At 39.8% G+C, this 25,114-nt stretch overlaps 1 protein-coding gene across 2 annotated transcripts in view; it reads left to right on the top strand.

Moving 5' to 3' along the window:
• LOC124605279 (tRNA (cytosine(72)-C(5))-methyltransferase NSUN6) overlaps nucleotides 1-25,114 on the top strand; it is a 93,568-nt gene that overhangs the window by 10,980 nt on the left and 57,474 nt on the right. Inside the window, exons 2-3 of one of the 2 annotated variants that reach the window (XM_047136853.1) lie at nucleotides 3,843-4,024; nucleotides 13,941-14,145. In XM_047136853.1, the coding sequence (XP_046992809.1) occupies nucleotides 13,968-14,145 (178 nt within the window). In that variant the 5' untranslated portion in view covers nucleotides 3,843-4,024; nucleotides 13,941-13,967. The remainder of the gene's footprint in view (nucleotides 1-3,842; nucleotides 4,025-13,940; nucleotides 14,146-25,114) is intronic. The other variant, XM_047136852.1, reaches the window with a different exon arrangement.

Here is a 25,114-nt window from a genome sequence, read left to right as displayed (position 1 = left end):
TCAACTCTCATAACAGCAGTCTGATTTCTGTACAACTTATAAATAACCTTTTGCCCCATGTATTGTATCCATGCTTCCTTTAAAATTTCAGGGTGTAGTCCAGCCAACACTGTCGAAACCTTTCTCTAAATCTACAAGAAATATAAACATATTTTTCCTTTCTTCAACGTGTGTTCTAGGGCAAGTTGTAGGGTAAGTATTGCTTTGGGTGTTAATACGTTGATCCAGAATCCAAAGCAACCTTCTCTGATGTTTGCTTCTACCAGTTTTCTGTTGTTCTGCAAGTAAATCATTCCTGTATTTTACAAGCCAGATAGAATAATTTGGTTGTGGCTGGCTCTCCCAAGGATCTCAATAATTCTGAAAGAGTGTTGTCTGCTGCAGGGTCCAAAGGTCTTTCAGTGCTCTGTCAAATTCTCCTCATAGTATCATATCTTCCACCCTGTTTTCACCTACTCTGCCATCTCTTGATATTACATTATCCTCAATTTATTTCCATTATGTAGACACTGTGTATATTCGTTCCATCTTCAGCTTTCCTTTCTTTGCTTAGTACTGACTTGCCATCTGAGATCTTAATATTCATGTAGCTGATTCTCTTTTCTGGTAAAGTCATGCCTTGCACTTGTGCTCTAGCCATTTCTGCTTAGCCACTTTGCATTTTCTGTCAACCTAATGCCGCGTCCACATGCTTGTCAAACCACGACAAGCCATCACAAATTCAAATGTGTGGCTAGAACATTTGGCTTGACTTGGGTAGGCTTGCTAGTGCTTGTGGTCGATCCGGTTGAGTCAGTTTTTTGACACAAATCAAAGGAGGTTTGCGGCAAGCACTTGCGACGTGTCCACATGTTTGTTGTGGACCTAGTATTGTTTGTGCACTGGCGGTGGACAGAAGTGCATTGCTCTTTGTATAGAAGTAGGCTACAGCAGGGAAAATGAATACCGGTGACTGGTCCAATGAGGAAATTTACAATTCATCGAATGTTATCAAGCAGAACCCTGCATTTGGGACCTGAGGAACAAAGACCATAAAGATAAATAATAATAAAAAAAAAAAAAAAAAAAAAAAAGTGGCTGATGCCTGGAGTCATCTCAGTGAAGTTTTAAAGAAACCTGTCAAGGAGATTAAAAGCAAAAAGGAAATTCTTATGGTCACATTTCATAAACATTTAAAGAAGAAGCAAGATTCTATTCATTCTGGCTCAGGTACAAATTTCTTTATTTTTTAATATTTACATAATATATACAATAAATTTGATAAATAGATGATTGGAACAAAGTGTACATTTTTCAAAGTTCTATATTTATTTTTACTAAAATAGTTGTGTTACTAACAAAATAAGTATGTATATGACGTAAATAATAAATAATTATTTTCCCTCAGAAGTTGAAGGTATATACAAACCAGTTTGGTTTGCATACCAGCTTATGGAATCATTTCTGCTGCAAATATATACCAACAAGGTGGTTTGAACTCAGATACGGTAAGCAAAAACACTTCAGTATTTTGGACTCTATCGTTTTTGATTTTTACTGTTTCTATAATTTGAAGTACATGCTCCAAAATTAAGAAGTCAGAACTCCTCATGAAGCATTTGTACTCCTACAAAAATATGAAGTAAATTCATCCCTAATCTTGATGGCATTTAGCGGCGATCTTTGAGGTACAAGTGGCAAATTTTGTATTGCATTATATTCTTCTATATTCCTCCATGCACCAGGTATTATCAGATTCCCATTACTATCCCATACATTCAAAGTTCCAGGGGGAATATATCTTTCTGAAGAAGATCTACTTTTTCAGAGAAAGTTATGTAGTAGCACACGGGTCATAGTAATTTCTTTCACAGTTTCGAGATCTAAATTAATAGGTCTTTGAAAAATTCTGAACACTGTAGTTAAAAATGCCAAAAGTATTCTCCATTCCAACCCGGGTTCTAGACAATTGTTTGTTAAATATTCTTTTTGGCAATCCAATCTCATGAAGTCCAGGGTAAGGCTTCATAACACGTGTACTGAGTGCAAAGGTACCATCTGCTAAAAATACATATGGCACATTTACGTTATTATTCGATCCAAGAAGTGGGCATGGTGTGGGGAAGTTCATTTCGTTTCTGCAGATTCTTTGCCATAATAATGAATTGTTAAAAACGCCACCATTGCTAATCCTCCCTTGACATCCTATGTCAACAAACATAAAGTTATAATTGCTATCGACGAATGCCAAAAGCACTATACTGAAAGTTTTCTTGTAGTTGAAATATTCAGTTCCACTATGAGGTGGACACTCGATAACTATGTTTGCCATCCAACAATCGCACATAATGTGGGAATTTACTGCTGTATCCCCTTTCTATATTAATCCAATCTTCCACTGTAGAGGGCATCTGAAAAGATAATGTTAAAATAATAATTAAAATTTGAAATAATTTTTTGTACTGTAGAATTATTAATAAAATCTAATTTTTGCAGCAATCAAGATCTTCAGAAACAGCTGGAAAAGAAACGGTGGATGAAACCGAGGAGACAGAAAATTATAACAGTGTGGCGGGTTCCTCGACTCCTGCATCTATGGTTTCTTCACCATCTACAAGTAAATCTAAGGAGAAATCTCGTCGTCGCACTGCATCGAATATAGCAGAAGAGCAAATGGCCACAGCATTTGGTCAATTAATGAATGTGCTTAGTCAATGTCCATCATGTGCAAATACTGAAGATAATGAATGTGATCTGTATGCTCAGCTATTAGCCAAAAAGATGCGGGAACTTCTTCAAGACGACAGGAAATTAATGATGTATGAAATAGATGGTTTATTTATCAAAAGAATTAAACAGAGGTCTTTTTTTTTTTAAACACCATCTCCTCATAATTCATTTCAATATTCTAGACCATCATCAGTGTCAAGTGGATATACAGTAGTACCAAACCACTCAGCATGTTTTCAGATGTCATTTTCTGAATCTTCTACCCCAAATCATGACCCCTTCACTACCAATCCCATCTCCAATTATGAAAGATCCTCCACTCCATTACTACCACCACATCCTTGAAATAGAGATGACATCATAACTATTTACTCAACCGAATCCAGCCCTTCAAAGCCCACCTCTACAATTTCAGTAATACCGGTACCGGTATCTGATGAAATAATCGTGCCTCAACACACAACATTATTAACGAAGCATTCCAGAGAGCTTACGAAGATTTTGAGCAGTATGATACTAGTGCATAAGTACAGAACACTGATTAATATTTTTGTACGCTTATCTCTTCAAACTAATAAAAAACATTAAAAACAAAATATCAAACGTGTTTCACATTACCTTTATTGCATCTTTCAGAACGTTATTAATAGCTCTGCTGACTTCAGTTATAGTTTTTGATATTGTCTGGGTGGATACTTTAAACAAATAGTGTAGTCTTTTGTAACTGTCTCCAGATGCTAAATATCTCAGTGTTATTGCCAGACGATATTGAGCTGGTATAGCTTCTCTGAAGTCTGTATTTTTCTTCGAATCAGAGGTGAAATTTCATTCAGCAAATATTCAAAATCAGCGTAGCTCATCCTGCAGAAGTTATCAAACTGTCCAGATGGTTCATGAAGAAGCTCATTATAGTTTTCTTCCATAAATTCTCTGCAAACACAAATTTTAAATCAATAATTTTCTCATAGGCCTAATTATATTGAATGAAATACACATAAGAAACTATATAATGATCATAGATACATGAATGATGCTATAATTTAACAATTACCTGGAACGGTTTCTATGAATTTTTAACATCCACTATCTTTGCCATATTTTTCATTTTCTTTCCTCTTTTTTTCTTTTTTTAGTAAAGATAGGTTAAGCCAAAGGTTATGGCCGACACAACCTCTACATCCATCATGCCTGCTTCTCCAGAACAAACAAGCACACTCGCGAGCGTGTGGATAGTTCCCCAAATGTAGCCAAGCATTTGTAGAGACTTGGAGTTTGCGGCAAGCCCCAAGCATGTGGACGCGGCATAATTTTTCAGGTATCTGTATTCCCTTTCACCTGATTCATTTGCTGCATTTTTATATTTTCTCATTTCTTCAGTGAAAGTCGATATCTGCTTTATTATCCAAGGATTTCAACTAGACTGTGTCTTTTTACATGTTTGATCTTTTATTGCCTTCAATATTTCCTCATTTAAAGATATCCATTCACGTTCTGTTTTAATTCTTCCCACTGTTTCGGTCCAATATTGTCTAATGCTCCTTCTGAAACTCTGAATAATCTCTTGTTACTTCATTTTATCCAGATCCCATCTCCTTTTTGCAGTTTCTCCAGTTTTAGTCTGCAGTTCATAAGCAATAAATTATGGTCAGAGTCTGCACCGGGAAATGTCTTGCTGATAAAACTGTAATTTCAAAATCACTCTTTAACCATTATTCAATCAGTCTGAAACCATCCAGTGTCCCCAGGTCTCTTCCAAGTGTACACCTTGCAGCAGCTCGCCTACTTTGTTTCTTCGTTGATTGTCCTTGGTGTTGACGTACTGGCTGAAAAAAATAGGAGGTAGACATGCAGTACTGTCTACTGTAGCCGACAGTTGCACAGTTGCATTTCACAGTCTTTTACTTTCACTTTTCACAGTCCCCCAATAATACACAGTTATATATGGCCAGTGCACTATTGTTCTAACTTCCCATAAGCCTCATTAATAGTTAGCAGGCAAAACTCCACATACTGCTACAATAATTTACTGTTGAACATCTATGAGCAGTAAAAGCCAAACCACAAAGTTCACAGTTCTTTAAGAATAGAAAGGTACATATGGAGCAGACACAGTCACTGTTTTAACACACGGCGTAATTGTGTAACACTTATTACACTGTTAAGTTGATGCATTGTTGTCGTTCTAACCAACACAGATTCCTCGTCTGAAACTTGGCTGTGGGCTGACTGTCACGGGATCAAAAATTGGGCCTTATATATCCTCACAATAATAGGGGCTGAAACTACACATTGTTCGAAGTTAAATTTACAGAAATTAAAATTAAGACTTAACTCATTAAATTAACTGAATACATCGAAAAATTCAGTCTTTTTAACAGTTTCTTCTACTACCAGGGTTAAGCCAAATTATTTGTTTAAATGATGAAATTAACACATATAGTTATGTAAACAGTACTTTTGACAAAACTGTTAATTACTTTGGAATTAATCAAGTGCTGACTTTGCTAACGTGTTTTCGAATAGAGCCAAATAAATACTTAAAGAATACTATTAGTTTGTCTTCCAAATGTTTATAATTAGTACAGAATTTATATTTGTTTATACATCAACAATAGAATTTAAGTTACGAAAAAATTACTGATTTTTGCCGTATAATGAAAGATACTAACTAGGAATAGTCAAAATAAATTAGAAAATCAATTACATACATAAAACTAAGCACAAAATTGGATCTCATGTTATATTCTTTAAAACTAAGGGCCAACCTTTCTCTTTTATGAAAATGCAGATAATGTTCATATATGTTAATGGTAATTAGTTAAAACTGAAAAAATGAATTTTAAGGAGGCGTATGGCAAAACAAGAGGGGAACTAAAAATATCCCAGCTTGCTTTGTCACAACCTTGTTTCATGATTCTTAAACCAAGTGTTAGCAAATCATGCTCTATACAAAATTCCACCAGATAGCTTCCTCTTTGTCCTTTTCCCCAGTTCATGTTCTGCAACTGTTTTTGCTTCTATTCCTTTTCCTCTCAAATTTCAATTGTCCATCATAATTAAGTTTGTGTCTCCCTTCACTAACTGAATAACTTAAGGCAGATACAGATTGCTACTTCCCATAAAGATCACACGTTAAGTTGCAGACAGGAACAATTAAAGACACTTACACATTAGTTTTCAGCCACAGCCTTCATCAGAAAAAGAAAGAGAAACATACACACAGACATGCATTCACACAAGCTAGCACATCTCACTGAAGGATTACCATCTCTGACAGCTTGGACGAGAATGCAACTGTCATGTGGAACAGAAGCAGCAATCTGGAGAGGATGGGGAAGCGGAAGGGATAGTAGTGTACAGGTGGGGTGAGACAAGGGCGCTGTCTGGCAGTGTGTGCATGGACTGCCAACAGTTGCAGCATCGGGGGCTGTGGGCAGGGTGGTGGGGAGCAGGAGCAGAAGAGGGACTGAAGCGGAAAACGAGGGTAGTGGGGCAATATGGGCAGGTGCGTTGGCAGAAAAACGGTGGGAGACGAGAATAGGGAGGAGATAAGTCAGAGAGGGGTGGAAACTGTTAGATGGAGGTGTGTGGGCAATATGTTACTGTAGGCTGAGGCCAGGATAATTTTGCGAGCGGAAAATGTGTTGTAAAGGTAACACCCGTCTGCACAGTTCAGAAAAGTTGATGGTGGAGGGGAGGATCCAGATGGCCCAGGTACTGAAGCAGCCATGGAAATCAAGCACGTTATGTCTAGCTGAAAGTTGTGCCACAGGGTGTCTGTTTTGCTCTTAGCCACATTTTCCGATGGCCAATCATCCTGGTGGACAACTGGTTCTTAGTCATACTAATATAAAAGGTTGTGCAATGATTACAGCAGAGCTCGTATATGACATGGCTGCTTTCACAAGTGGACTGACCTCTGATGGGGTAGGATAAGCCAGTGACAGGATTGTAATATGAAGCACTGGATGGGTGGATTTGGCAGGTCATGGACCTGAGACTTCCAATGGGATATGATCTTAGTGCAAGGGATAGAGGTTGGGAGCAGTGTATGAATGGACTAGGATGTTATGGAGGTTGGATGGATAATGGAACACTACTTTAGGAGGATTGGGAAAGATCTTGGGTAGGACGTTGTTCATTTCAGGGCATGATGATACGTAATCAAAATCCTGGCAAAGGATGTGGTTCAGTTGTTCCAGTCCATGGTGGTACTGGGTGATGAAGCAGCCACTCCTTTGTGGCTGTTTCTTGGAGGTGGTGGGAGGATTGGGGTGTAAGGGGAAATGGCACGGGAGATCTGTTTGCAGACTAGGTCTGGGGGCTAGTGCCTATCTGTGAGACCCTCAGCATACTGGGCAAGGGAGTCCTTGTCACTGCAGATACACCATCCATGGGTGAGCAGGCTGTATAGGAGGGATTTTTTGGTATGTGTCGAAATGCAGGTACTGTTGGCGGTCTTAATGTGGACAGAGGTGCGGATGGAGCCATCAGAGAGGAGGTGGTCAACATACAGGAAGGTGGCACATTGGGTTGAGGAGGACCAGGTGAAGCGTATGGGAGAGCCTTCTCACCCATCCGCTTCACCTGGTCCTTCTCAGCCTAGTGTGACAACTTCCCGGATGTTGACCTCCTCCTCTCTAATGGCTCCATCCACTCCATTGTCCATATTAACCCATCAACCACCAACAGCGCCTGCATTTTGTCAGCTATCATCCCTGCATTTCGACAGCTGTCATTCGTTCCGTACCAAAAACTTCCTCACATACAGTCTAGCCACATAGGAACAGTGTATATGCAGTGACAAGAACTCCTTCGCTCAGTATGCTGAGGCTCTCACCTAGGCCTTCATAGACAGGCACTATCCCCAGACTTAATCCACAAACAATTCTTCCTTGCCTTTTCCCCTCACTCCCCCAGTCCTCCCACCACCCCCAAGAACCATCCACAAAGGAGTGCCCCTTTGTGACCCACTACCACCACAGACTAAAACAAATGAACCACATTCTTCACAAGGGTTTTGATTAATTATCATCATGCCCTGTAATGAGGAACATCCTACCCAAGATCCTTCCCACCCCTCCTAAAGTGATGTTCCATCATCCACCCAACCTCCATAACATCCTAGTCCATCCCTATGCCACTCCCAACCACTACCCCTCGCCACAAGGATCATATCCTGTGGACGACCCAGGTGCAAGACCTACCCAATCCATCCACACAGCACTTGTTATTCCACTCCTTTCACACTCTAATCCTACCCTGTCACAGGTTGGGTCACCTGTCAAAGCAGCCACGTTGTGTACCAGCTCTGCTGCAATCATTGCACAGCTTTGTATACTAATGTGACTAACAGCCAGCTGTACACCAGGGTAACAGCCCACTGCCAAACTGTGGCCAGGGGCAAAGTAGACCACCATTTGCAGCTGAACATAACATGTTTTATTTCCATGGCTGCTTCACTACCCAAGCCATCTGGATGCTCACCTCCATCACGAGCTTTTCTGCATTGTGCAGGTGGGAGTTATCCTTACACCATATTCTCCACTCCCAAAATTAACCTGACCTCAAACTACAGTAACATACTGTCCCCACACCCTCCCCTTAACAGTTTCCTCCCTCCTCTGTCTTATCACCTCCTCCCTATTCTCATCTCCCACCCTCTTTGTGTGCCACCCTCTGCCAATGCACTCTCCCATTTTTCCCCACTCTTCTCCTGTTTTGGTCCATTCCCCTTCCGCCTACACATCTCCCTGCCACACAGCCTCCTGATGCTGTGCCTGTTGGCAGTCTAGTCCTTGCACGCTCTGCCAAACAGCGCTCTTCTCCCTCCCCCCACCTGTATACTGCTATCCCTTCCCCTCCAGATTGCTGCTTGCATTTTATGCGACGTTTGTATTCCGGTCTGAGCTGCCGGAGATAATGGACATGCTTGCACAAGGTGTGCTAGCTTGTGTGTGTGTTTCTTTTTTTTCTGATGAAAGCTGTGGCCAAAAGCCAATGTGAGAGTGTCTTTTAATTGTGCATCTCTGCAACTTAATGTGCCATGTTTACAGTAAGTAGCAATCTATTTTTTCCTTAAATTGTTGATATTCCAACCTGAAGTTACCATTGTTTGATTTTTAACTGAATAATTCATTTATTGTATCATGTATTCGTTCAATCTCCTAATCATCTGCAGAGATAGTTGGCATGTAAACTAGTACTGCTGTAGAGGCTGTTAGATTCATGCCTATCTTGGCAAAATAATGTGTTCACTATGCTGTATGTTGTAACTTATCTGCATTCCTATTTTCTTATTTATTATTAGACTCGTTCCTGCGTTATCCCTATTTGGTTTTGTGTTTATGACCCTGCACTCACCTGACTACAAGACCTATTCTTGCTGCCGACGCTTCACTGATCCCCACATGTCTAACTTCTATTTCCCTTTTTAAGTTCTCTGATCTGTGTCTCCGTTAAGGAATTAAACATTCCACACTTCGACTTGTAGAATGCCACTATTCTTTTCCTGATGATGACATCCTTCTAAGTACCCCCCCTGAAAATCGAAATGGTAGACTATTTTTGCTCCGGGATATTGTATTCAGCTGGATGTCAACACCAGTAAACTGTACAGTGGAGTTACATTATCGTTGGGGAAACAAAATGGCTGTAGTTTCCCCTTGCTTTCAGCTATTCGGAGTACCAGCACAGCAAGTCCATGTTGGCTAGTGTTAAAAGACAAGATCAGTCAATCTCACAGACTGTTGCCCCTGTAACTGCTGAAAGTGGTGCTACCCTTCTTCAGGAACCACAGGTTAGTCTAGCCTTTCCACTTATACCCCTCCATTGTGGGTGCAACTGTGGTATGGCTGTCTATATCATTGAGACACGCATGCCATATGACCGCCGCAAGATCTATGGTTCATGGATGCTTGCCCAAGAGCTTCAAGTCAAGCAGCAACAGCAGCAGCAACAACAACAACAACAGTAATGATGATGATGATGATGATGATAGTCAAACATTTGTAATAAATGTTATTTAACACAATTAAATTCCCTGGTCATGGCCAATAAAATGTTAGTAATAAGTGAGACCTCTCAAAATGTTAAACATATACAGTGCACAGAACTTGGGTACAGGTGAGGCCCACTGTAAATGCAAAAAATGATTTTAAATTTTAAATAATCAGCCATGCAATAATATAGCAACATCCACCACTCGCTGGCGCTATCAATAATTTTCACAATAGCTTAAGCGAAAAGAGCTAACATCAATGGCCTTGGATAACTGAGCTTAGTACCAGTCAATCAAATCATTAAGTCTGGTGACCTGCCCTTTCTTTTTAACCTTCCCCAACCTCTCTATCCCTCAGGTCACTTGCCCCACCCCCTACCAAGGAAGGAACTCTTGGTTCCAAAAGCCAGGAAATGTGTCACTTTTGTGTGTATCTGTTGGCAATACTACACATTTTGCCTCCTGGGGTGAAGTGTTGGCCGGAAGATCTGTCTAATGGACTTTTTATTTGAGATTATGAAATTAATTCATAGGTAAAATGGTCACATTATAAAGATTTTATGGAATTACTCCATCTAAACAAAGCGTGTTGGTCAAAAAATTCACAAGTTAGTTGCGAACCAAGCGAAAAGAGGTTGTAAGTTTGGAAATACTGTATTTCTTTTGGGTGCAGTTGTCAAAACTACATGGCAAATGTTGTTGAGCAAAATGACATACTTTCCTTTGTACTTATCTCTACCATACCATCAACACGAACCAGGAAATCTCCTCCATGGCTGTTTGTTTGGACGTCCTCACATAGTTCCCCACTTTGCCACTGGAAGTTTCTGAATATTCTTCCTATAGAAAAGAAGCTTTGATGTTAATTATTTACTAAATGGTCCATGAAGAAAATGGGAGTTAGTGATGTGCAGTTTTTTTTTGTTTTGGACAGCTGTTTTGGACGTTGCCTCCATGTTCACCAGGGTGCAGGAATTTTAGCCTGTGAACTCAGTGTATGTGTTTACTTACAATATCACATAATTCTTTAACAGTAATCGGCATGTAGTTCCACAAGTGCCACAAATTTCTCAAGTGCCTGTCTGATCTGTGGTAGTATGTCAGTTTTCAAAGATGAATAAAAAAAGGAAGCCAGAGTAACAAGCCGCATTTCATATATCATGGAAAAAATGGTACATAAAGCTCTATAGTTTTCAGTGTATTTGATGCCCTTTGTGGTTCCAAGAACAATGCATCAGAACAGAACCACAGAGCAGGGAGCAGCACAGCTTGTAGAAAGATTGCTTAGTTTAGTGGTGTCTACTCAGTGCTTGCCATACACAAGTTACACCAACAGGGGAATTGGGACAACTCATTACTGTCATATTCATAATTGCCTCTGTCAAAGGGAAAATACATTTAAAGTAAGTACATGAATAAATAGATCAGTTTTGTTCTTGAATATTTCAACATTTGAGACTCCTCGAGTGGTACACTAATTAAAATGGAACCAAGCTGTAACTGATGCAAATGCCTCACTAGCTGTGGCAAAGATGCATCAGCAAAAGCATTTACAACTGCATGGTGCCTCTGGCCATAGCCAAAACCATTATGGATATAGGTGTGGTAGGATATTGTTGACATAATTGTTTAAGTCCTTTTTGGATAGTAGATATCTCAGTGAAGACGTGTGATTGCAGTCATGATGGGCATAGCATGCATGTTTTGACACCCTACAGTATCCACACATGTGAGTGATCCACATCTACAGACTCTTAGACTACTGCAGAGACGATGAGAATTAGTAGAATGCAGCAAATTAAATTTGATATAGTTGGTTACTAAATGATGCCAACTTGTAGACCTGTTTTCTGCGATCATATTACTAGAATTAGACATGGTGATACGGAAGCAATTGTTGCCTATCCTTATAATACAATTATGTTAGCTTTCAGGAATTTCTTTGCTTGTGAGGTGCATTAATGTTGATAGTGGTATGACAGTAAATCATACCCCTTATGCATTGTTGGTTTTCTGGAATCTTTGGACCTGAACATGCTTTTTTCCAAAAGGGACATTGTCGTGCTGTTATGTTCAACAATGTAATGGTCACGGACCAGAATGCGAGGAGAGAGTTGTCGTTTGGGTTTCAAGAAGACCAGTTGTAAGTAATTGCATTGCACCAAGTTTATTTCTACAGTTTGCTAAAGTGATGAATTAAGACTTGGGAAATGTTTTGTTGGTTGTCATGGTAATAGTGAGTAATGATTCGGTTTATTTGTGGAAGGTGCGCGTAATTATCTGTGATGTCAGTGGATGAACAGTATTGTCATTCTGTGTCAGTAGCTTCCATTGGCAGATCATATTATTATTTGACCAGTTATAAAAAGTCTACCACAGAGATTAATTCGGAGAAGTAGTACAGTAATGCCAAACTTAAGTGCTGAAATGAAATTTAACTGTTAATGTGGACATGGTTGGGTGTAGGCATTATTAGGAAATGTGTTTCTTACAAAACCAATAAATGACTTGTGGACTGCTATCCTTTCAAGGTTACATTTTTCACCTGAATCTGAAGAACTTTAATATTAATAAAGAGACACACAATCTTATTAGCCAACAGAGTCAGATTCAATTAATAGTGAAACATGTTCTCTGTGAATCATCCCACACCCATGTCCAGTCACTGAAAATTAATATACAAGGAGGTAATGAGGAGGTGACAAGCGGTGCTATTAAGTTGAATTTGGCAGAGACGTTATACAAAAGTTCTACGAGCTGCAGATATGGAGATCGTGTTTGAATGTCTGTGTGTGTTGGGATTGCCTTACAAGTACTGAAAGACAGTATGCTGTGATTCACAATCATAGCGTCTGTTCTTGCATTCTGAACTTCTTGATAGCTTCATACAGCAGACCAGACTTTCAAAGAATTACATTAGTGCGGTGACTGTATTTGACAGTGTCAGTATAGTTTGATGCAATATTCTTTCAGACATGCATGCATGTCCAAAAGGAACATTGCATCGAACTGTACAGACACTGCACTAATTTATTTCCTGCCAAACCCAGTGAAAGCTGTTGAGAAAAATAAAGAAGTGTCTCCCTTTGCACAAGTCGTACAATTGTGTGATACCTATGGAAAGCAGACACAAGGACATATGGAGACTTGGGTCAGTCGTGGAAGCATGTTTGTATAGCTGTTGTTAACACAACCACTTGTGACAAGTGGGAAATCAGGATAAATTTCCAGTAAATTACATAGCTGTTGTGGTACTGTATTTGCAGTCAGTGACAAGTTTCATGTTTCAGGGAAGTGCCTGTGATTTCTTATGGATGTTCTGTATAGGCTGCTGCTGTCAAGTTTTATAGGCAGGACCTGCAAATATGCATTTCATCTTTTCCTAATGGTTATTTTTCAGGTACAATAAGGGCGTGTTGCCTTTATGTACTGGAAGGATTACAGCATCACTGTTATTCACATATTGTTGCAGATTTCTTCACTTGAGGTGCTCAAACATGTCTAAGTATGGTATGTGGCCTGTCTGACCTCAGGTGCTTCAGAAAAAATCTACCAACAATGTGTTACATTACATTGATAGGATCACAGAGGGTTGTTGCCTCTACAGTGGAACAAATCTGATGTTCTTTTTTAAGACCGATAAAACGTTTGTGTGCAGCTCTTGGGACACAGACTTCTCAGTGTTGCACATTTGGTAACTTTCCCTGTAACATGTCCTACATTCCCACAACTGCACTGGTCTCAATCACTGTTAGTCTCTATTGACCTCCTATTGTCCTACAAATGAAGCATGTTTGTAACAAAAAGGTATGGTTGAGGTTGAATCCAAAACCATAGAAGATTCTGCCTCAGAGTACTTACTAGGACACAGTTTAAATTTGCCTAAAAGCTTGATTTACATTTATTATATATCCTCATAATTGATTTTATTAAAAATTTTAATATAATTAAGTCATGTCTTTTTTTAATGGAAACTTTGGGACACTTCTGTGATAAGAGGAAGCTGCTCATGCAGCAACTGTTTTATTAAGTATATGGTATTATATAGTTTACCGTGAACAGTTCTGATTTTGATATTTTTCTTTGTATTTACCTGTAATTTTCTCAAAGACACATAATTTTATTAATAATTATTCTTGACTAAGCATTACAGTTATGAATTTCTCAGAAATAATGCTAAAATTGTGATAAAGAATGTGTGGATGTTTATATGTGTTTCATTAAATTGCAGCAGTGTGAGGAATATGGAATTGATGAGATGCCACAAGTCTTTGTGCACCCTAAATTACCAGAAACTGTTGTTGTTGGTCCCTGGAATGTGAATGAACTTGATCTGGATATAAAGCAACAAGAAGTAATTGTTGATGTAGCTTGTGGCATTGCAGTTCTAAGAGGAGCTGATGTTTTTGCACCTGGTGTGATGGGGATGCAAACAGGTATTTTATAAACTAGTGACTTATTGCTTCAAACGATTATTTGGTGTTTTTGGTCTGCCTTCCTCTCTTACACTCTTAATTGTACAATGACTGTGCAATCTATATCGCAGATATCCATTATACGTTGAAAATTTTGATACACAAGAGCTTGACTAAAGCACTAACTGATTTCCTATGTTTAGAGCAGGATGAAAAGTAAATTGTATGTTACCCAAGGAACACTGTGTGGAGGTTACCACTTGTCATGCTGGTATTCCTTAATATTTTTTAATTAAACAGTGTGTTAGAATGGCATTTACGAAACATGTTTATTTGTGTTATTTTCATTCTGGACAATGGAAGTACATAATGTTTCACTTGACATCTGAAGTTAAGCTTCATGAAGTTTCCCTTGCAAAAAACTTAAAACACGAGTTAACATTTGAAGAGTCTGCTCCAGAGACTTGCATATCCTTTAAGAAAAGGCAGCTTTCACTGGAAGCTTAAAATATTTGATTTTGAAGAACATGTCTGGTGGTATTATCAGGATCCAGGGAATGAATATGACTTCCCTTTTAGCACACACAGTTAATCTATTGACTTCAATTGCATTTCACTTTTATGACTTCATCAATCAGCTTTATCTGTTACACAGTGTGAGTGCTTCCAAATCCTACAAGAGCATTATAGGAATTCTCACTGTTGGAGCAAGTTTATCGGACGGCACTTAAAGTAGTTCCATAGTGTTAACGAAATCAACCAGATAATGTTGTACTTCATCCACTTTGATGACAGTGTCGGTGGACAGATAAGATACTGTCAGACTGAAAATGCTGTTAAAAGTGTTAAATGACATTTTTTGGAGAAAGATTGATCTTCTGTATACTCAGAAGACATTCAAGATTAGTTCACAGGTAGATTAAGGAGAGTTTCAAAATTAATCAGAAATACAGTTTTCCATATTTTTCTGCAGCTACGGTTACATTGCTGCCATTGAACAACTTAGCTGAGAAATCTCCAGCAACTGGAGTCATTATAATGGTGAATGCTCGTGTATTGTGTCAAATAAAACTTTTCAACGTAAGTCCATAAAACCAATTTCTTGAAATAGGCATTTAACCTGTCTAATGGTTCACTGCATGACTGACAGTGTTTGCCAGAAGTCACCAGCTAATAAGGTAACGAAATTCCCATATAATGTATATTTACTTCTGAAGAGTCAAATTCAAAGCTTTAGAGGGAATTGTGTTAGTATACTCATCTCATGCCCCCCATGAACCATAGACCTTGCCGTTGGCGGGGAGGCTTGCGTGCCTCAGCGATACAGATAACCGTACCATAGGTGCAACCACAACGGAGGGATATCTGTTGAGAGGTCAGACAAACATGTGGTTCCTGAAGAGGGGCAGCAGCCTTTTCAGTAGTTGCAGGGGCAACAGTCTGGATGATTGACTAATCTGGCCTTGTAACACTAACCAAAACGGCCTTTCTGTGCTGGTACTGCGAACGGCTGAAAGCAAGGGGAAACTACAGCCGTAATTTTTCCCGAAGGCGTGTAGCTTTACTGTATGGTTAAATGATGATGGTGTCCTCTTGTGTAAAATATTCTGGAGGTAAATTAGTCCCCCATTCGGATGTCCAGGCGGGGACTACTCTAGAGGACATCGTTATCAGGAGAAAGAAAACTGGCGTTCTACGGATCAGAGCGTGGAATGTCAGATCCCTTAATCAGGCAGGTAGGTTAGAAAATTTAAAAAGGGAAATGGATATGTTAAAGTTAGATGTAGTGGGAATTAGTGAAGTTCGGTGGCAGGAGGAACAAGACTTTTGGTCAGGTGAATACAGGGTTATACAGGGTGTTTCAAAAATGACCGGTATATTTGAAACGGCAATAAAAACTAAACGAGCAGCGATAGAAATACACCGTTTGTTGCAATATGCTTGGGACAACAGTACATTTTCAGGCGGACAAACTTTCGAAATTACAGTAGTTACAATTTTCAACAACAGATGGCACTGCAAGTGATGTGAAAGATATAGAAGACAACGCAGTCTGTGGGTGCGCCATTCTGTACGTCGTCTTTCTGCTGTAAGCGTGTGCTGTTCACAACGTGCAAGTGTGCTGTAGACAACATGGTTTATTCCTTAGAACAGAGGATTTTTCTGGTGTTGGAATTCCACCGCCTAGAACACAGTGTTGTTGCAACAAGACGAAGTTTTCAACGGAGGTTTAATGTAACCAAAGGACCGAAGAGCGATACGATAAAGGATCTGTTTGAAAAATTTCAACGGACTGGGAACGTGACGGATGAACGTGCTGGAAAGGTAGGGCGACCGCGTACGGCAACCACAGAGGGCAACGCGCAGCTAGTGCAGCAGGTGATCCAACAGCGGCCTCGGGTTTCCGTTCGCCGTGTTGCAGCTGCGGTCCAAATGACGCCAACGTCCACGTATCGTCTCATGCGCCAGAGTTTACACCTCTATCCATACAAAATTCAAACGCGGCAACCCCTCAGCGCCGCTACCATTGCTGCACGAGAGACATTCGCTAACGGTATAGTGCACAGGATTGATGATGGCGATATGCATGTGGGCAGCATTTGGTTTACTGACGAAGCTTATTTTTACCTGGACGGCTTCGTCAATAAACAGAACTGGCGCATATGGGGAACCGAAAAGCCCCATGTTGCAGTCCCATCGTCCCTGCATCCTCAAAAAGTACTGGTCTGGGCCGCCATTTCTTCCAAAGGAATCATTGGCCCATTTTTCAGATCTGAAACGATTACTGCATCACGCTATCTGGACATTCTTCGTGAATTTGTGGCGGTACAAACTGCCTTAGACGACACTGCGAACACCTCGTGGTTTATGCAATATGGTGCCCGGCCACATCGCACGGCCGACGTCTTTAATTTCCTGAATGAATATTTCGATGATCGTGCGATTGCTTTGGGCTATCCGAAACATACAGGAGGCGGTGTGGATTGGCCTCCCTATTCGCCAGACATGAACCCCTGTGACTTCTTTCTGTGGGGACACTTGAAAGACCAGGTGTACCGCCAGAATCCAGAAACAATTGAACAGCTGAAGCAGTACATCTCATCTGCATGTGAAGCCATTCCGCCAGACACGTTGTCAAAGGTTTCGGGTAATTTCATTCAGAGACTACGCCCTATTATTGCTACGCATGGTGGATATGTGGAAAATATCGTACTATAGAGTTTCCCAGACCGCAGCGCCATCTGTTGTTGAAAATTGTAACTACTGTAATTTCGAAAGTTTGTCTGCCTGAAAATGTACTGTTGTCCCAAGCATATTGCAACAAACGGTGTATTTCTATCGCTGCTCGTTTAGTTTTTATTGCCGTTTCAAATATACCGGTCATTTTTGAAACACCCTGTAAATAGAAAATCAAATAGGGGTAATGCTGGAGTAGGTTTAATAATGAATAAAAAAATAGGAATGTGGTAAAGCTACTACAAACAGCATAGTGAACGCCTTATTGTGGCCAAGATAGACACGAAGCTCACGCCTACTACAATAGTACAAGTTTATATGCCAACTAGCTCTGCAGATGATGAAGAAATGTATGATGAGATAAAAGAAATTATTCAGATAGTGAAGAGAGACGAAAATTTAATAGTCATGGGTGACTGGAATTTGATAGTAGGAAAAGGAAGAGGAGGAAACGTAGTAGGTGAATATGGATTGGCGCTAAGAAATGAAAGAAAAAGCCGCCTGGTAGAATTTTGCACAGAGCATAACTTAATCATAGCTAACACTTGGGTCAAGATTCATAAAAGAAGGTTGTATACATGGAAGATGCCAGGAGATACTGACAGGTTTCGGATAGATTATACAATGGTAAAACAGAGATTTAGGAACCAGATTTCAAATTGTAAGACATTTCCAGGGACAGATGTGGACTCTGACTACAATCTATTGGTTATGAACTGTAGATTAAAACTGGAGAAACTGCAAAAAGGTTGGAATTTAAGGAGATGGGACCTGGATAAACTGACTAAACCAGAGGTTGTACAGAGTTTCAGGGAGAGCATAAGGGAACAATTGACAGGAATGGGGGAAAGAAATACAGTAGAAGAAGAATGGGTAGTTTTGAGAGATGAAGCAGTGAAGGCAGCAGAGGATCAAGTAGGTAAAAAGATGAGGGCTAGTAGAAACGCTTGTGTAACAGAAGAAACGTTGAATTTAGTTGATGAAAGGAGAAAATATAAAATTGCAGTAAATGAAGTAGGCAAAAAGGAATGCAAACGTCTCAAAAATGAGATCGTCAGGAAGTGCAAAATGGCTAAGCAGGCATGGCTAGAGGACAAATGTAAGGATGTAGAGGCTTATCTTACTAGGGGTAATATAGATACTGCCTACAGGGAAATTAGAGAGACCTTTGGAGAAAAGAGAGCCACTTGTATGAATATCAATAGCTCAGGTGGAAACCCAGTTCTAAGCAAAGAAGGGAAAGCAGAAAAGTGGAAGGAGTGTATAGAGGGTCTATACAAGGGCGATGTACTTGAGGACAATATTATGGAAATGGAAGAGGGTGTAGATGAAGATGAAATAGGGGATACGATACTGCGTGAAGAGTTTGACAGAGCACTGAAAGACCTGAGTTGAAACACAGCCCTGGGAGTAGACAACATTCCATTAGAACTACTGACAGCCTTGGAAGAGCCAGTCCTGACAAAACTCTACCATCTGGTGAGCGAAATGTATGAGACAGGCGAAATACCCTCAGACTTCAAAAAGAATATAATAATTCCAATCCCAAAGAAAGCAGGTATTGACAGATGTGAAAATTACCGAACTATCAGTTTAACAAGTCACGGCTGCAAAATACTAACCTGAATTCTTTACAGATGAATGTAAAAACTGGTAGAAGCCGACCTTGGGGAAGATCAGTTTGGATTCCGTAGAGATATTGGGACACGTGAGGCAATACTGACCCTACGGCTTATCTTAGAAGCTAGATTAAGAAAAGGCAAACCTACATTTCTAGACTTAGAGAAAGCTTTTGACAATGTTGACTGGAATGCTTTCTTTCAAATTCTGAAGGTGGCAGGAGTAAAATACAGGGAGCGAAAGGCTATTTACAATTTGTACAGAAACCAGATGGCAGTTATGAGGTTCGAGGGGCATGAAAGGGAAGCAGTGGTTGGGAAGGGAGTGAGACAGGGTTGTAGCCTATCCCTGATGTTATTCAACCTGTATATTGAGTAAGCAGTAAAAGAATCAAAAGAAAAATTTGGAGTAGGTATTAAAAACCATGCAGAAGAAATAAATACCTTAAGGTTTGCCGATGACATTGTAATTCTGTCAGAGACAGCAAAGGACTTGGAAGAGCAGTTGAATGCAATGGACAGTGTCTTGAAAGGAGGATATAAGATGAACAACAACAAAGCAAAATGAGGATAATGGAATGTAGTAGAGTTAACTCGGGTGATGCTGAGGGAATTAGATTAGGAAATGAGACACTTAAATCTGTATTTTGCTATTAGGGCAGCAAAATAACTGATGATGGTCGAAGTAGAGAGGATATAAAATGTAGATTGGCAATGGCAAGCAAAGCATTTCTGAAGAAGAGAAATTTGTTAACATCGAGTTTGGATTTAAGTGTCAGGAAATCGTTTCTGAAAGTATTTGTATGGAGTGTAGCCATGTATGGAAGTGAAATATGGATGATAAATAGTTTGGACAAGAAGAGAATAAAAGCTTTCGAAATGTGGTACTACAGAAGAATGCTGAAGATTAGATGGGAAGATCACATAACTAATGAGGAGGTATGGAATAGAATTGGGGAGAAGAGGAGTTTGTGGCACAACCTGACTAGAAGAAGGGATCGGTTGGTAGGACTGTTCTGAGGCATCAAGGGATCACCAATTTAGTATTGGAGGGTAGCATGGAGGGTAAAAATTGTAGAGGGAGACCAAGAGATGAATACACTAAGCAGATTTAGAAGGATGTAGGCTGCAGTAGGAACTGGAAGATGAAGCAGCTTGTACAGGATAGAGTAACATGGAGAGCTGCATCAGACCAGTCTCAGGACTGAAGACCACAACAACAACAACATCAACAACAACAACTCATCTCATACCAAAATATTTGCCCCATCTAAGGACTTAATCTGGGTCTTTACTGTGGAAACTTTACTGTGGACCATTTCATTTTGTGAGATTTTCAGTGGAAATTTTAATGCTGATTGGGCTATGCTTGGAAGTGGCAGCAATGTGGATGAAACGTTGATGGATGCTGTTGCAAAAACAGTGTTCTTTTTCTCACCTGAGCCAGCAAGAAATTGATCAAAAAGTTTTCATAGTTCTGCCTGCAGCAATTTCCTTTCTTTCAACTCTTTTTTTTTGTGACTACATCAGCCAAAATGTTCTGGTGTTTCCTGAATTTAATTTTGTAGTTGACAGATATAAGCAAGAAATTTCTCTGTAAACTGGAAGAGTTTGATACCAACAGCCACTTGAAGATTGAGAGGAGTGGGTGGTGATGGGGATGGAGTCTCTCTCTCTCTCTCTCTCTCTCTCTCTCTCTCTCTCTCTCTCTCTCTCTCTCACACACACACACATACACATACACACATACACAGAGAGAGAGAGAGAGAGAGAGAGAGAGAGAGAGAGAGAGAGAATCCTCTCCACATGGTGAATTAGTCTTGTTTTAAATGGCCACTAGAATTTTGTTGTAAATGGCTTGTCCTCCCAGATTTCTAACAGATTACACAATACACAAATGCTTATGAAAACAATTGCTAGGAAATGTACATCCATGCATCTTGTGGTAGACTAGTTGTTACAGGGTCTATGATTTACCCTTGGATTTTGCTCCATATGCATTTGCTTCCTATTTTGCTTGACATGTCTCTGGAGTTTCAGAAAAATGCTGTGTTGACATTGTATTGGCATTAGCTTGCAGTCAGTCCCAACTCTTCTCTGAAGCATGCTGGGAGACTTTTCATTGGCCAACTGTAATTAATTTTTGTCTGTAATGTTCAGATTGATTGTTTCACAGAGAACATTTCCCTTGTGATTGGTGATTTAAACTGAGATCTCTCTTTCTTGTCTTAGGGATAATATATACTGTTTGCTGCAATTAAAGCAGTAGTTATTAAATCTAAATTTTCAAGCTGTATTATCAAAGGTTTACTACGCCACCGATTAAAATTCATTTGGATGTTGGGGAAACAGCATAATGATGATGTTTATGGTGTTCATCAGTCTCTCTTAATTGTAATGGTAGCATTATATTTTATAGCATTATAATTCACTGATTTCTGTGACAGAGTAAGATTAAGTTTATAGGTTGACTCTTACATAGGAGATAACAGGAACCAGCCACTTTTTAAAGTGCTATTTATTTATTTAAATAGCACCATTACCAGTTTCAAACCAACAGGTGCCTCTTCAGATGCCTAGTTCATGTAAAGATACATTTTGCATTAGCTTTCACTTTTTGTTTTCCTAACTGATGAAATGTCCTTGGAGTGGTGGTGCCGATGAAAAATCCATGTCATTATGTTCAGTGCTGATGGCTTGTGATCATGCAGCAGTGAAAACTGTATGATGCACTTTTTTATGTATATGTATACACACAGTCTATAGCACCACTCACACACCAAGAAGATTCATCATATGGAAGTACGTATACCAAATAAATAAATAAAATAATAGTGTTGTAAAAAGTGGCTAGTTGGTGTCATATTTTATTTATGAGTCAACCTATATTTTGTACCCAGCCATGGGTTCAAAATCTCAGTTTTTGACAAAATAGCAAGATTAAATTTTGTAAAGTGGTAGAAATTTTGGAAACCATGGGTAACAGAAAGTTTCAAATAAAGGAAGTGAACTGTGCAAAGAAACCATTTGCAGTGGCCATAAAGAAGGACGCCTAGAAAGCAATGAAGACATGAAATCACTGAATCTGTGGAGTGCAAGTTCTGTTCGAGCCACTGCTACAATAAAAGGGAAGCAGCTATCATTAGAATATGTAAAAAGAATCACAAAACACTGTCAACATATGATTCTTAAACTAAAATATCTTTCAGTCCACAATAATCAGAATAGCTAAAAAGTCATCTACTTGCAATGATTACAATATAACACCATTGTAGCTTTGTCAGTAAAAATGAAAAGTATCTATTGAATCAGATTTTCAATTTGCAGTACCCTTAAGACAAGAAGAAACCAAAATAACAGTCAGAGTAGGTGGTTTACAAAGCTCAGTGTGGCGACAGAGTTTTTATACGATGCCTCGAATTTTGCCCAGTTTGCTCTTAATGTAGTTCCTGAAAGTTAATGCTAACAATGCCCCTAGACCATCAGATTATTCATATGAAAATTATTGAGTTTAAATTGCTAACCAGACTGTTTCATTGAGTAGAACTCCAGTTGCAATTTAAGATGATTCAGGCATTTAATCCAATTGTAATTTAATTCTATACATACAAAATTATCTCTGAACTGCTCTCACTGTTATTGCCTGCTTCATGAAATTTGCTGAGTGTTGTGTCCAGCTTGACAATCAGAAGCAAATAAACTTATCGAAAGCTCATCACCATTGTAGGGGATTTTCTTCTCTTAGCCATACGATGGTGGGGTTTCGGGCTCCGCTGAATCGGTCAGGAGTTCACTACACTCAGCTGGCGGCTACATGGGTAGCGGAGGCTGTGGCGTGGACTGGGCGGTTTTTTAGGTTAGAAGGCCTCGGGAAAGTACGGAGTGGGCTGCAATCTCAAAGGGTGCATGACAAATACAGGACATGCTTGGATCAAGGAACAGTCGGAATTTTAGTTGTAAATTGTTGTAGTTGTGCTGGGAAAGTCCCTGAGCTTCAAGTGCTAATAGAAAGCGCAGAAGATGAAATCGTTATAGGTACAGAAAGCTGGCTAAAGCCTGAAATAAGTTCTGCAGAAATTTTTACGAAGTCTCAGACGGTGTTCAGGAAAGATAGATTAGGCAGAATTGGTGGTGGAGTGTTAGTGTGTGTCTGTCAGTAGTGGTTTATCTTGTAGTGAAGTCGAAGTAGATAGTCCGTGCGAATTGCTATGGGTGGAGGTTATACTTAACAGCCGAACTAAGTTAATAATTGGCTCCTTCTACCGACCCCCAGACTCCGATGATATAGTTGCTGAACAGTTCAGAGAAAATTTGAGTCTCGTAATAAATAAATACCCCACTCATACGATTACAGTTGGTGGGGACTTCAACCTTCCCTCGATATGTTGGCAAAAATACTTGTTCAAAACCGGTGGTAGGCAGAAGACATCTTCCGAGATTGTCCTAAATGCTTTCTCCGAAAATTATTTCGAGCAGTTAGTCCACAAACCCACGCGAATTGTAAATGGTTGCGAAAACACACTTGACCTCTTAGCCACAAACAATCCAGAGCTAATAGAGAGCATCATGACTGATACAGGGATTAGTGATCACAAGGTCGTTGTAGCTAGGCTCAATACCGTTTCTTCCAAATCCACCAGAAACAAATGCAAAATAGTTTTATTTAAAAAAGCGGATAAAGTGTCAGTAGAAGCCTTCCTAAGAGACAATCTCCATTCCTTCCAAACTGACTACGCAAATGTAGACGAGATGTGGCTCAAATTCAAAGATACAGTAGCAACAGCAATTGAGAGATTCATACCTCATAAACTGGTAAGAGATGGAACTGATCCCCCATGGTACACAAAACAGGTCCGAACGCTGTTGCAGAGCCAACAGTTAAAGCATGGAAACTTCAGAAGAACGTGAAATCCCGAAGATTGGCTAAAATTAACAGACGCGCGAAATTTGGCACGGACTTCAATGCGAGATGCCTTTAATAGGTTCCACAACGAAACATTGTCTCGCAATTTGGTAGAAAATCCGAAGAAATTCTGCTCGTATATAAAGTACACAAGCGGCAAGACGCAGTCAATACCTTTGCTGCGCAGTGCCGATGGTACTGTTACCGACGACTGTGCCGCTAAAGCGGAGTTACTGAACGCAGTTTTCCGAAATTCCTTCACCAGGGAAGACGAATGGAATATTCCAGAATTTGAAACACGAACAGCTGCTAGCATGAGTTTCTTAGAAGTAGATACCTTAGGGGTTGCGAAGCAACTCAAATTGCTTGATACGGGCAAGTCTCCAGGTCCAGATTGTATACCGATTAGGTTCCTTTCAGATTACGCTGATACGATAGCTCCCTACTTAGCAATCATATACAACTGCTCGCTCACCGATAGATCTGTACCTACAGATTGGAAAATTGCGCAGGTCGCACCAGTGTTTAAGAAGGGTAATAGGAGTAATCCATCGAACTACAGACCTATATCATTGACGTCGGTTTGCAGTATGGTTTTGGAGCATATACTGTATTCAAACATTATGAATCACCTCGAAGGGAACGATCTATTGATATGTAATCAGCATGGTTTCAGAAAACATCATTCTTGTGCAACGCAGCTAGCTCTTTATTCGCACGAAGTAATGGCTGCTATTGACGGGGGATCTCAAGTTGATTCCGTATTTCTAGATTTCCAGAAAGCTTTTGACACCGCTCCTCACAAGCGACTTCTAATCAAGCTGTGGGCCTACGGGGTATTGTCTCAGTTGTGCGACTGGATTCGTGATTTCCTGTCAGGAAGGTCGCAGTTCGTAGTAATAGACGGCAAATCATCGCGTAAAACTGAAGTGATATCAGGTGTTCCTCAGGGAAGTGTCCTGGGACCTGTGCTGTTCCTGATCTATATAAATGACCTGGGTGACAATCTGAGCAGTTCTCTTAGGTTGTTCGCAGATGATGCTGTAATTTACCGTCTAGTAAGGTCATCCGAAGACCAGTATCACTTGCAAAGCGATTTAGAAAAGATTGCTGTATGGTGTGGCAGGTGGCAGTTGATGCTAAATAACGAAAAGTGTGAGATGATCCACATGAGTTCCAAAAGAAATCCACTGGAATTTGATTACTCGATAAATAGTACAATTCTCAAGGC

This window comes from Schistocerca americana, chromosome 3, assembly GCF_021461395.2.
Source record: "Schistocerca americana isolate TAMUIC-IGC-003095 chromosome 3, iqSchAmer2.1, whole genome shotgun sequence".
Classification (NCBI taxonomy): Eukaryota; Metazoa; Arthropoda; class Insecta; order Orthoptera; family Acrididae; genus Schistocerca; species Schistocerca americana.
The sequence above is the reverse complement of the archived record's forward strand: the minus strand, read 5'-3'. Positions and strand labels throughout refer to the sequence as shown.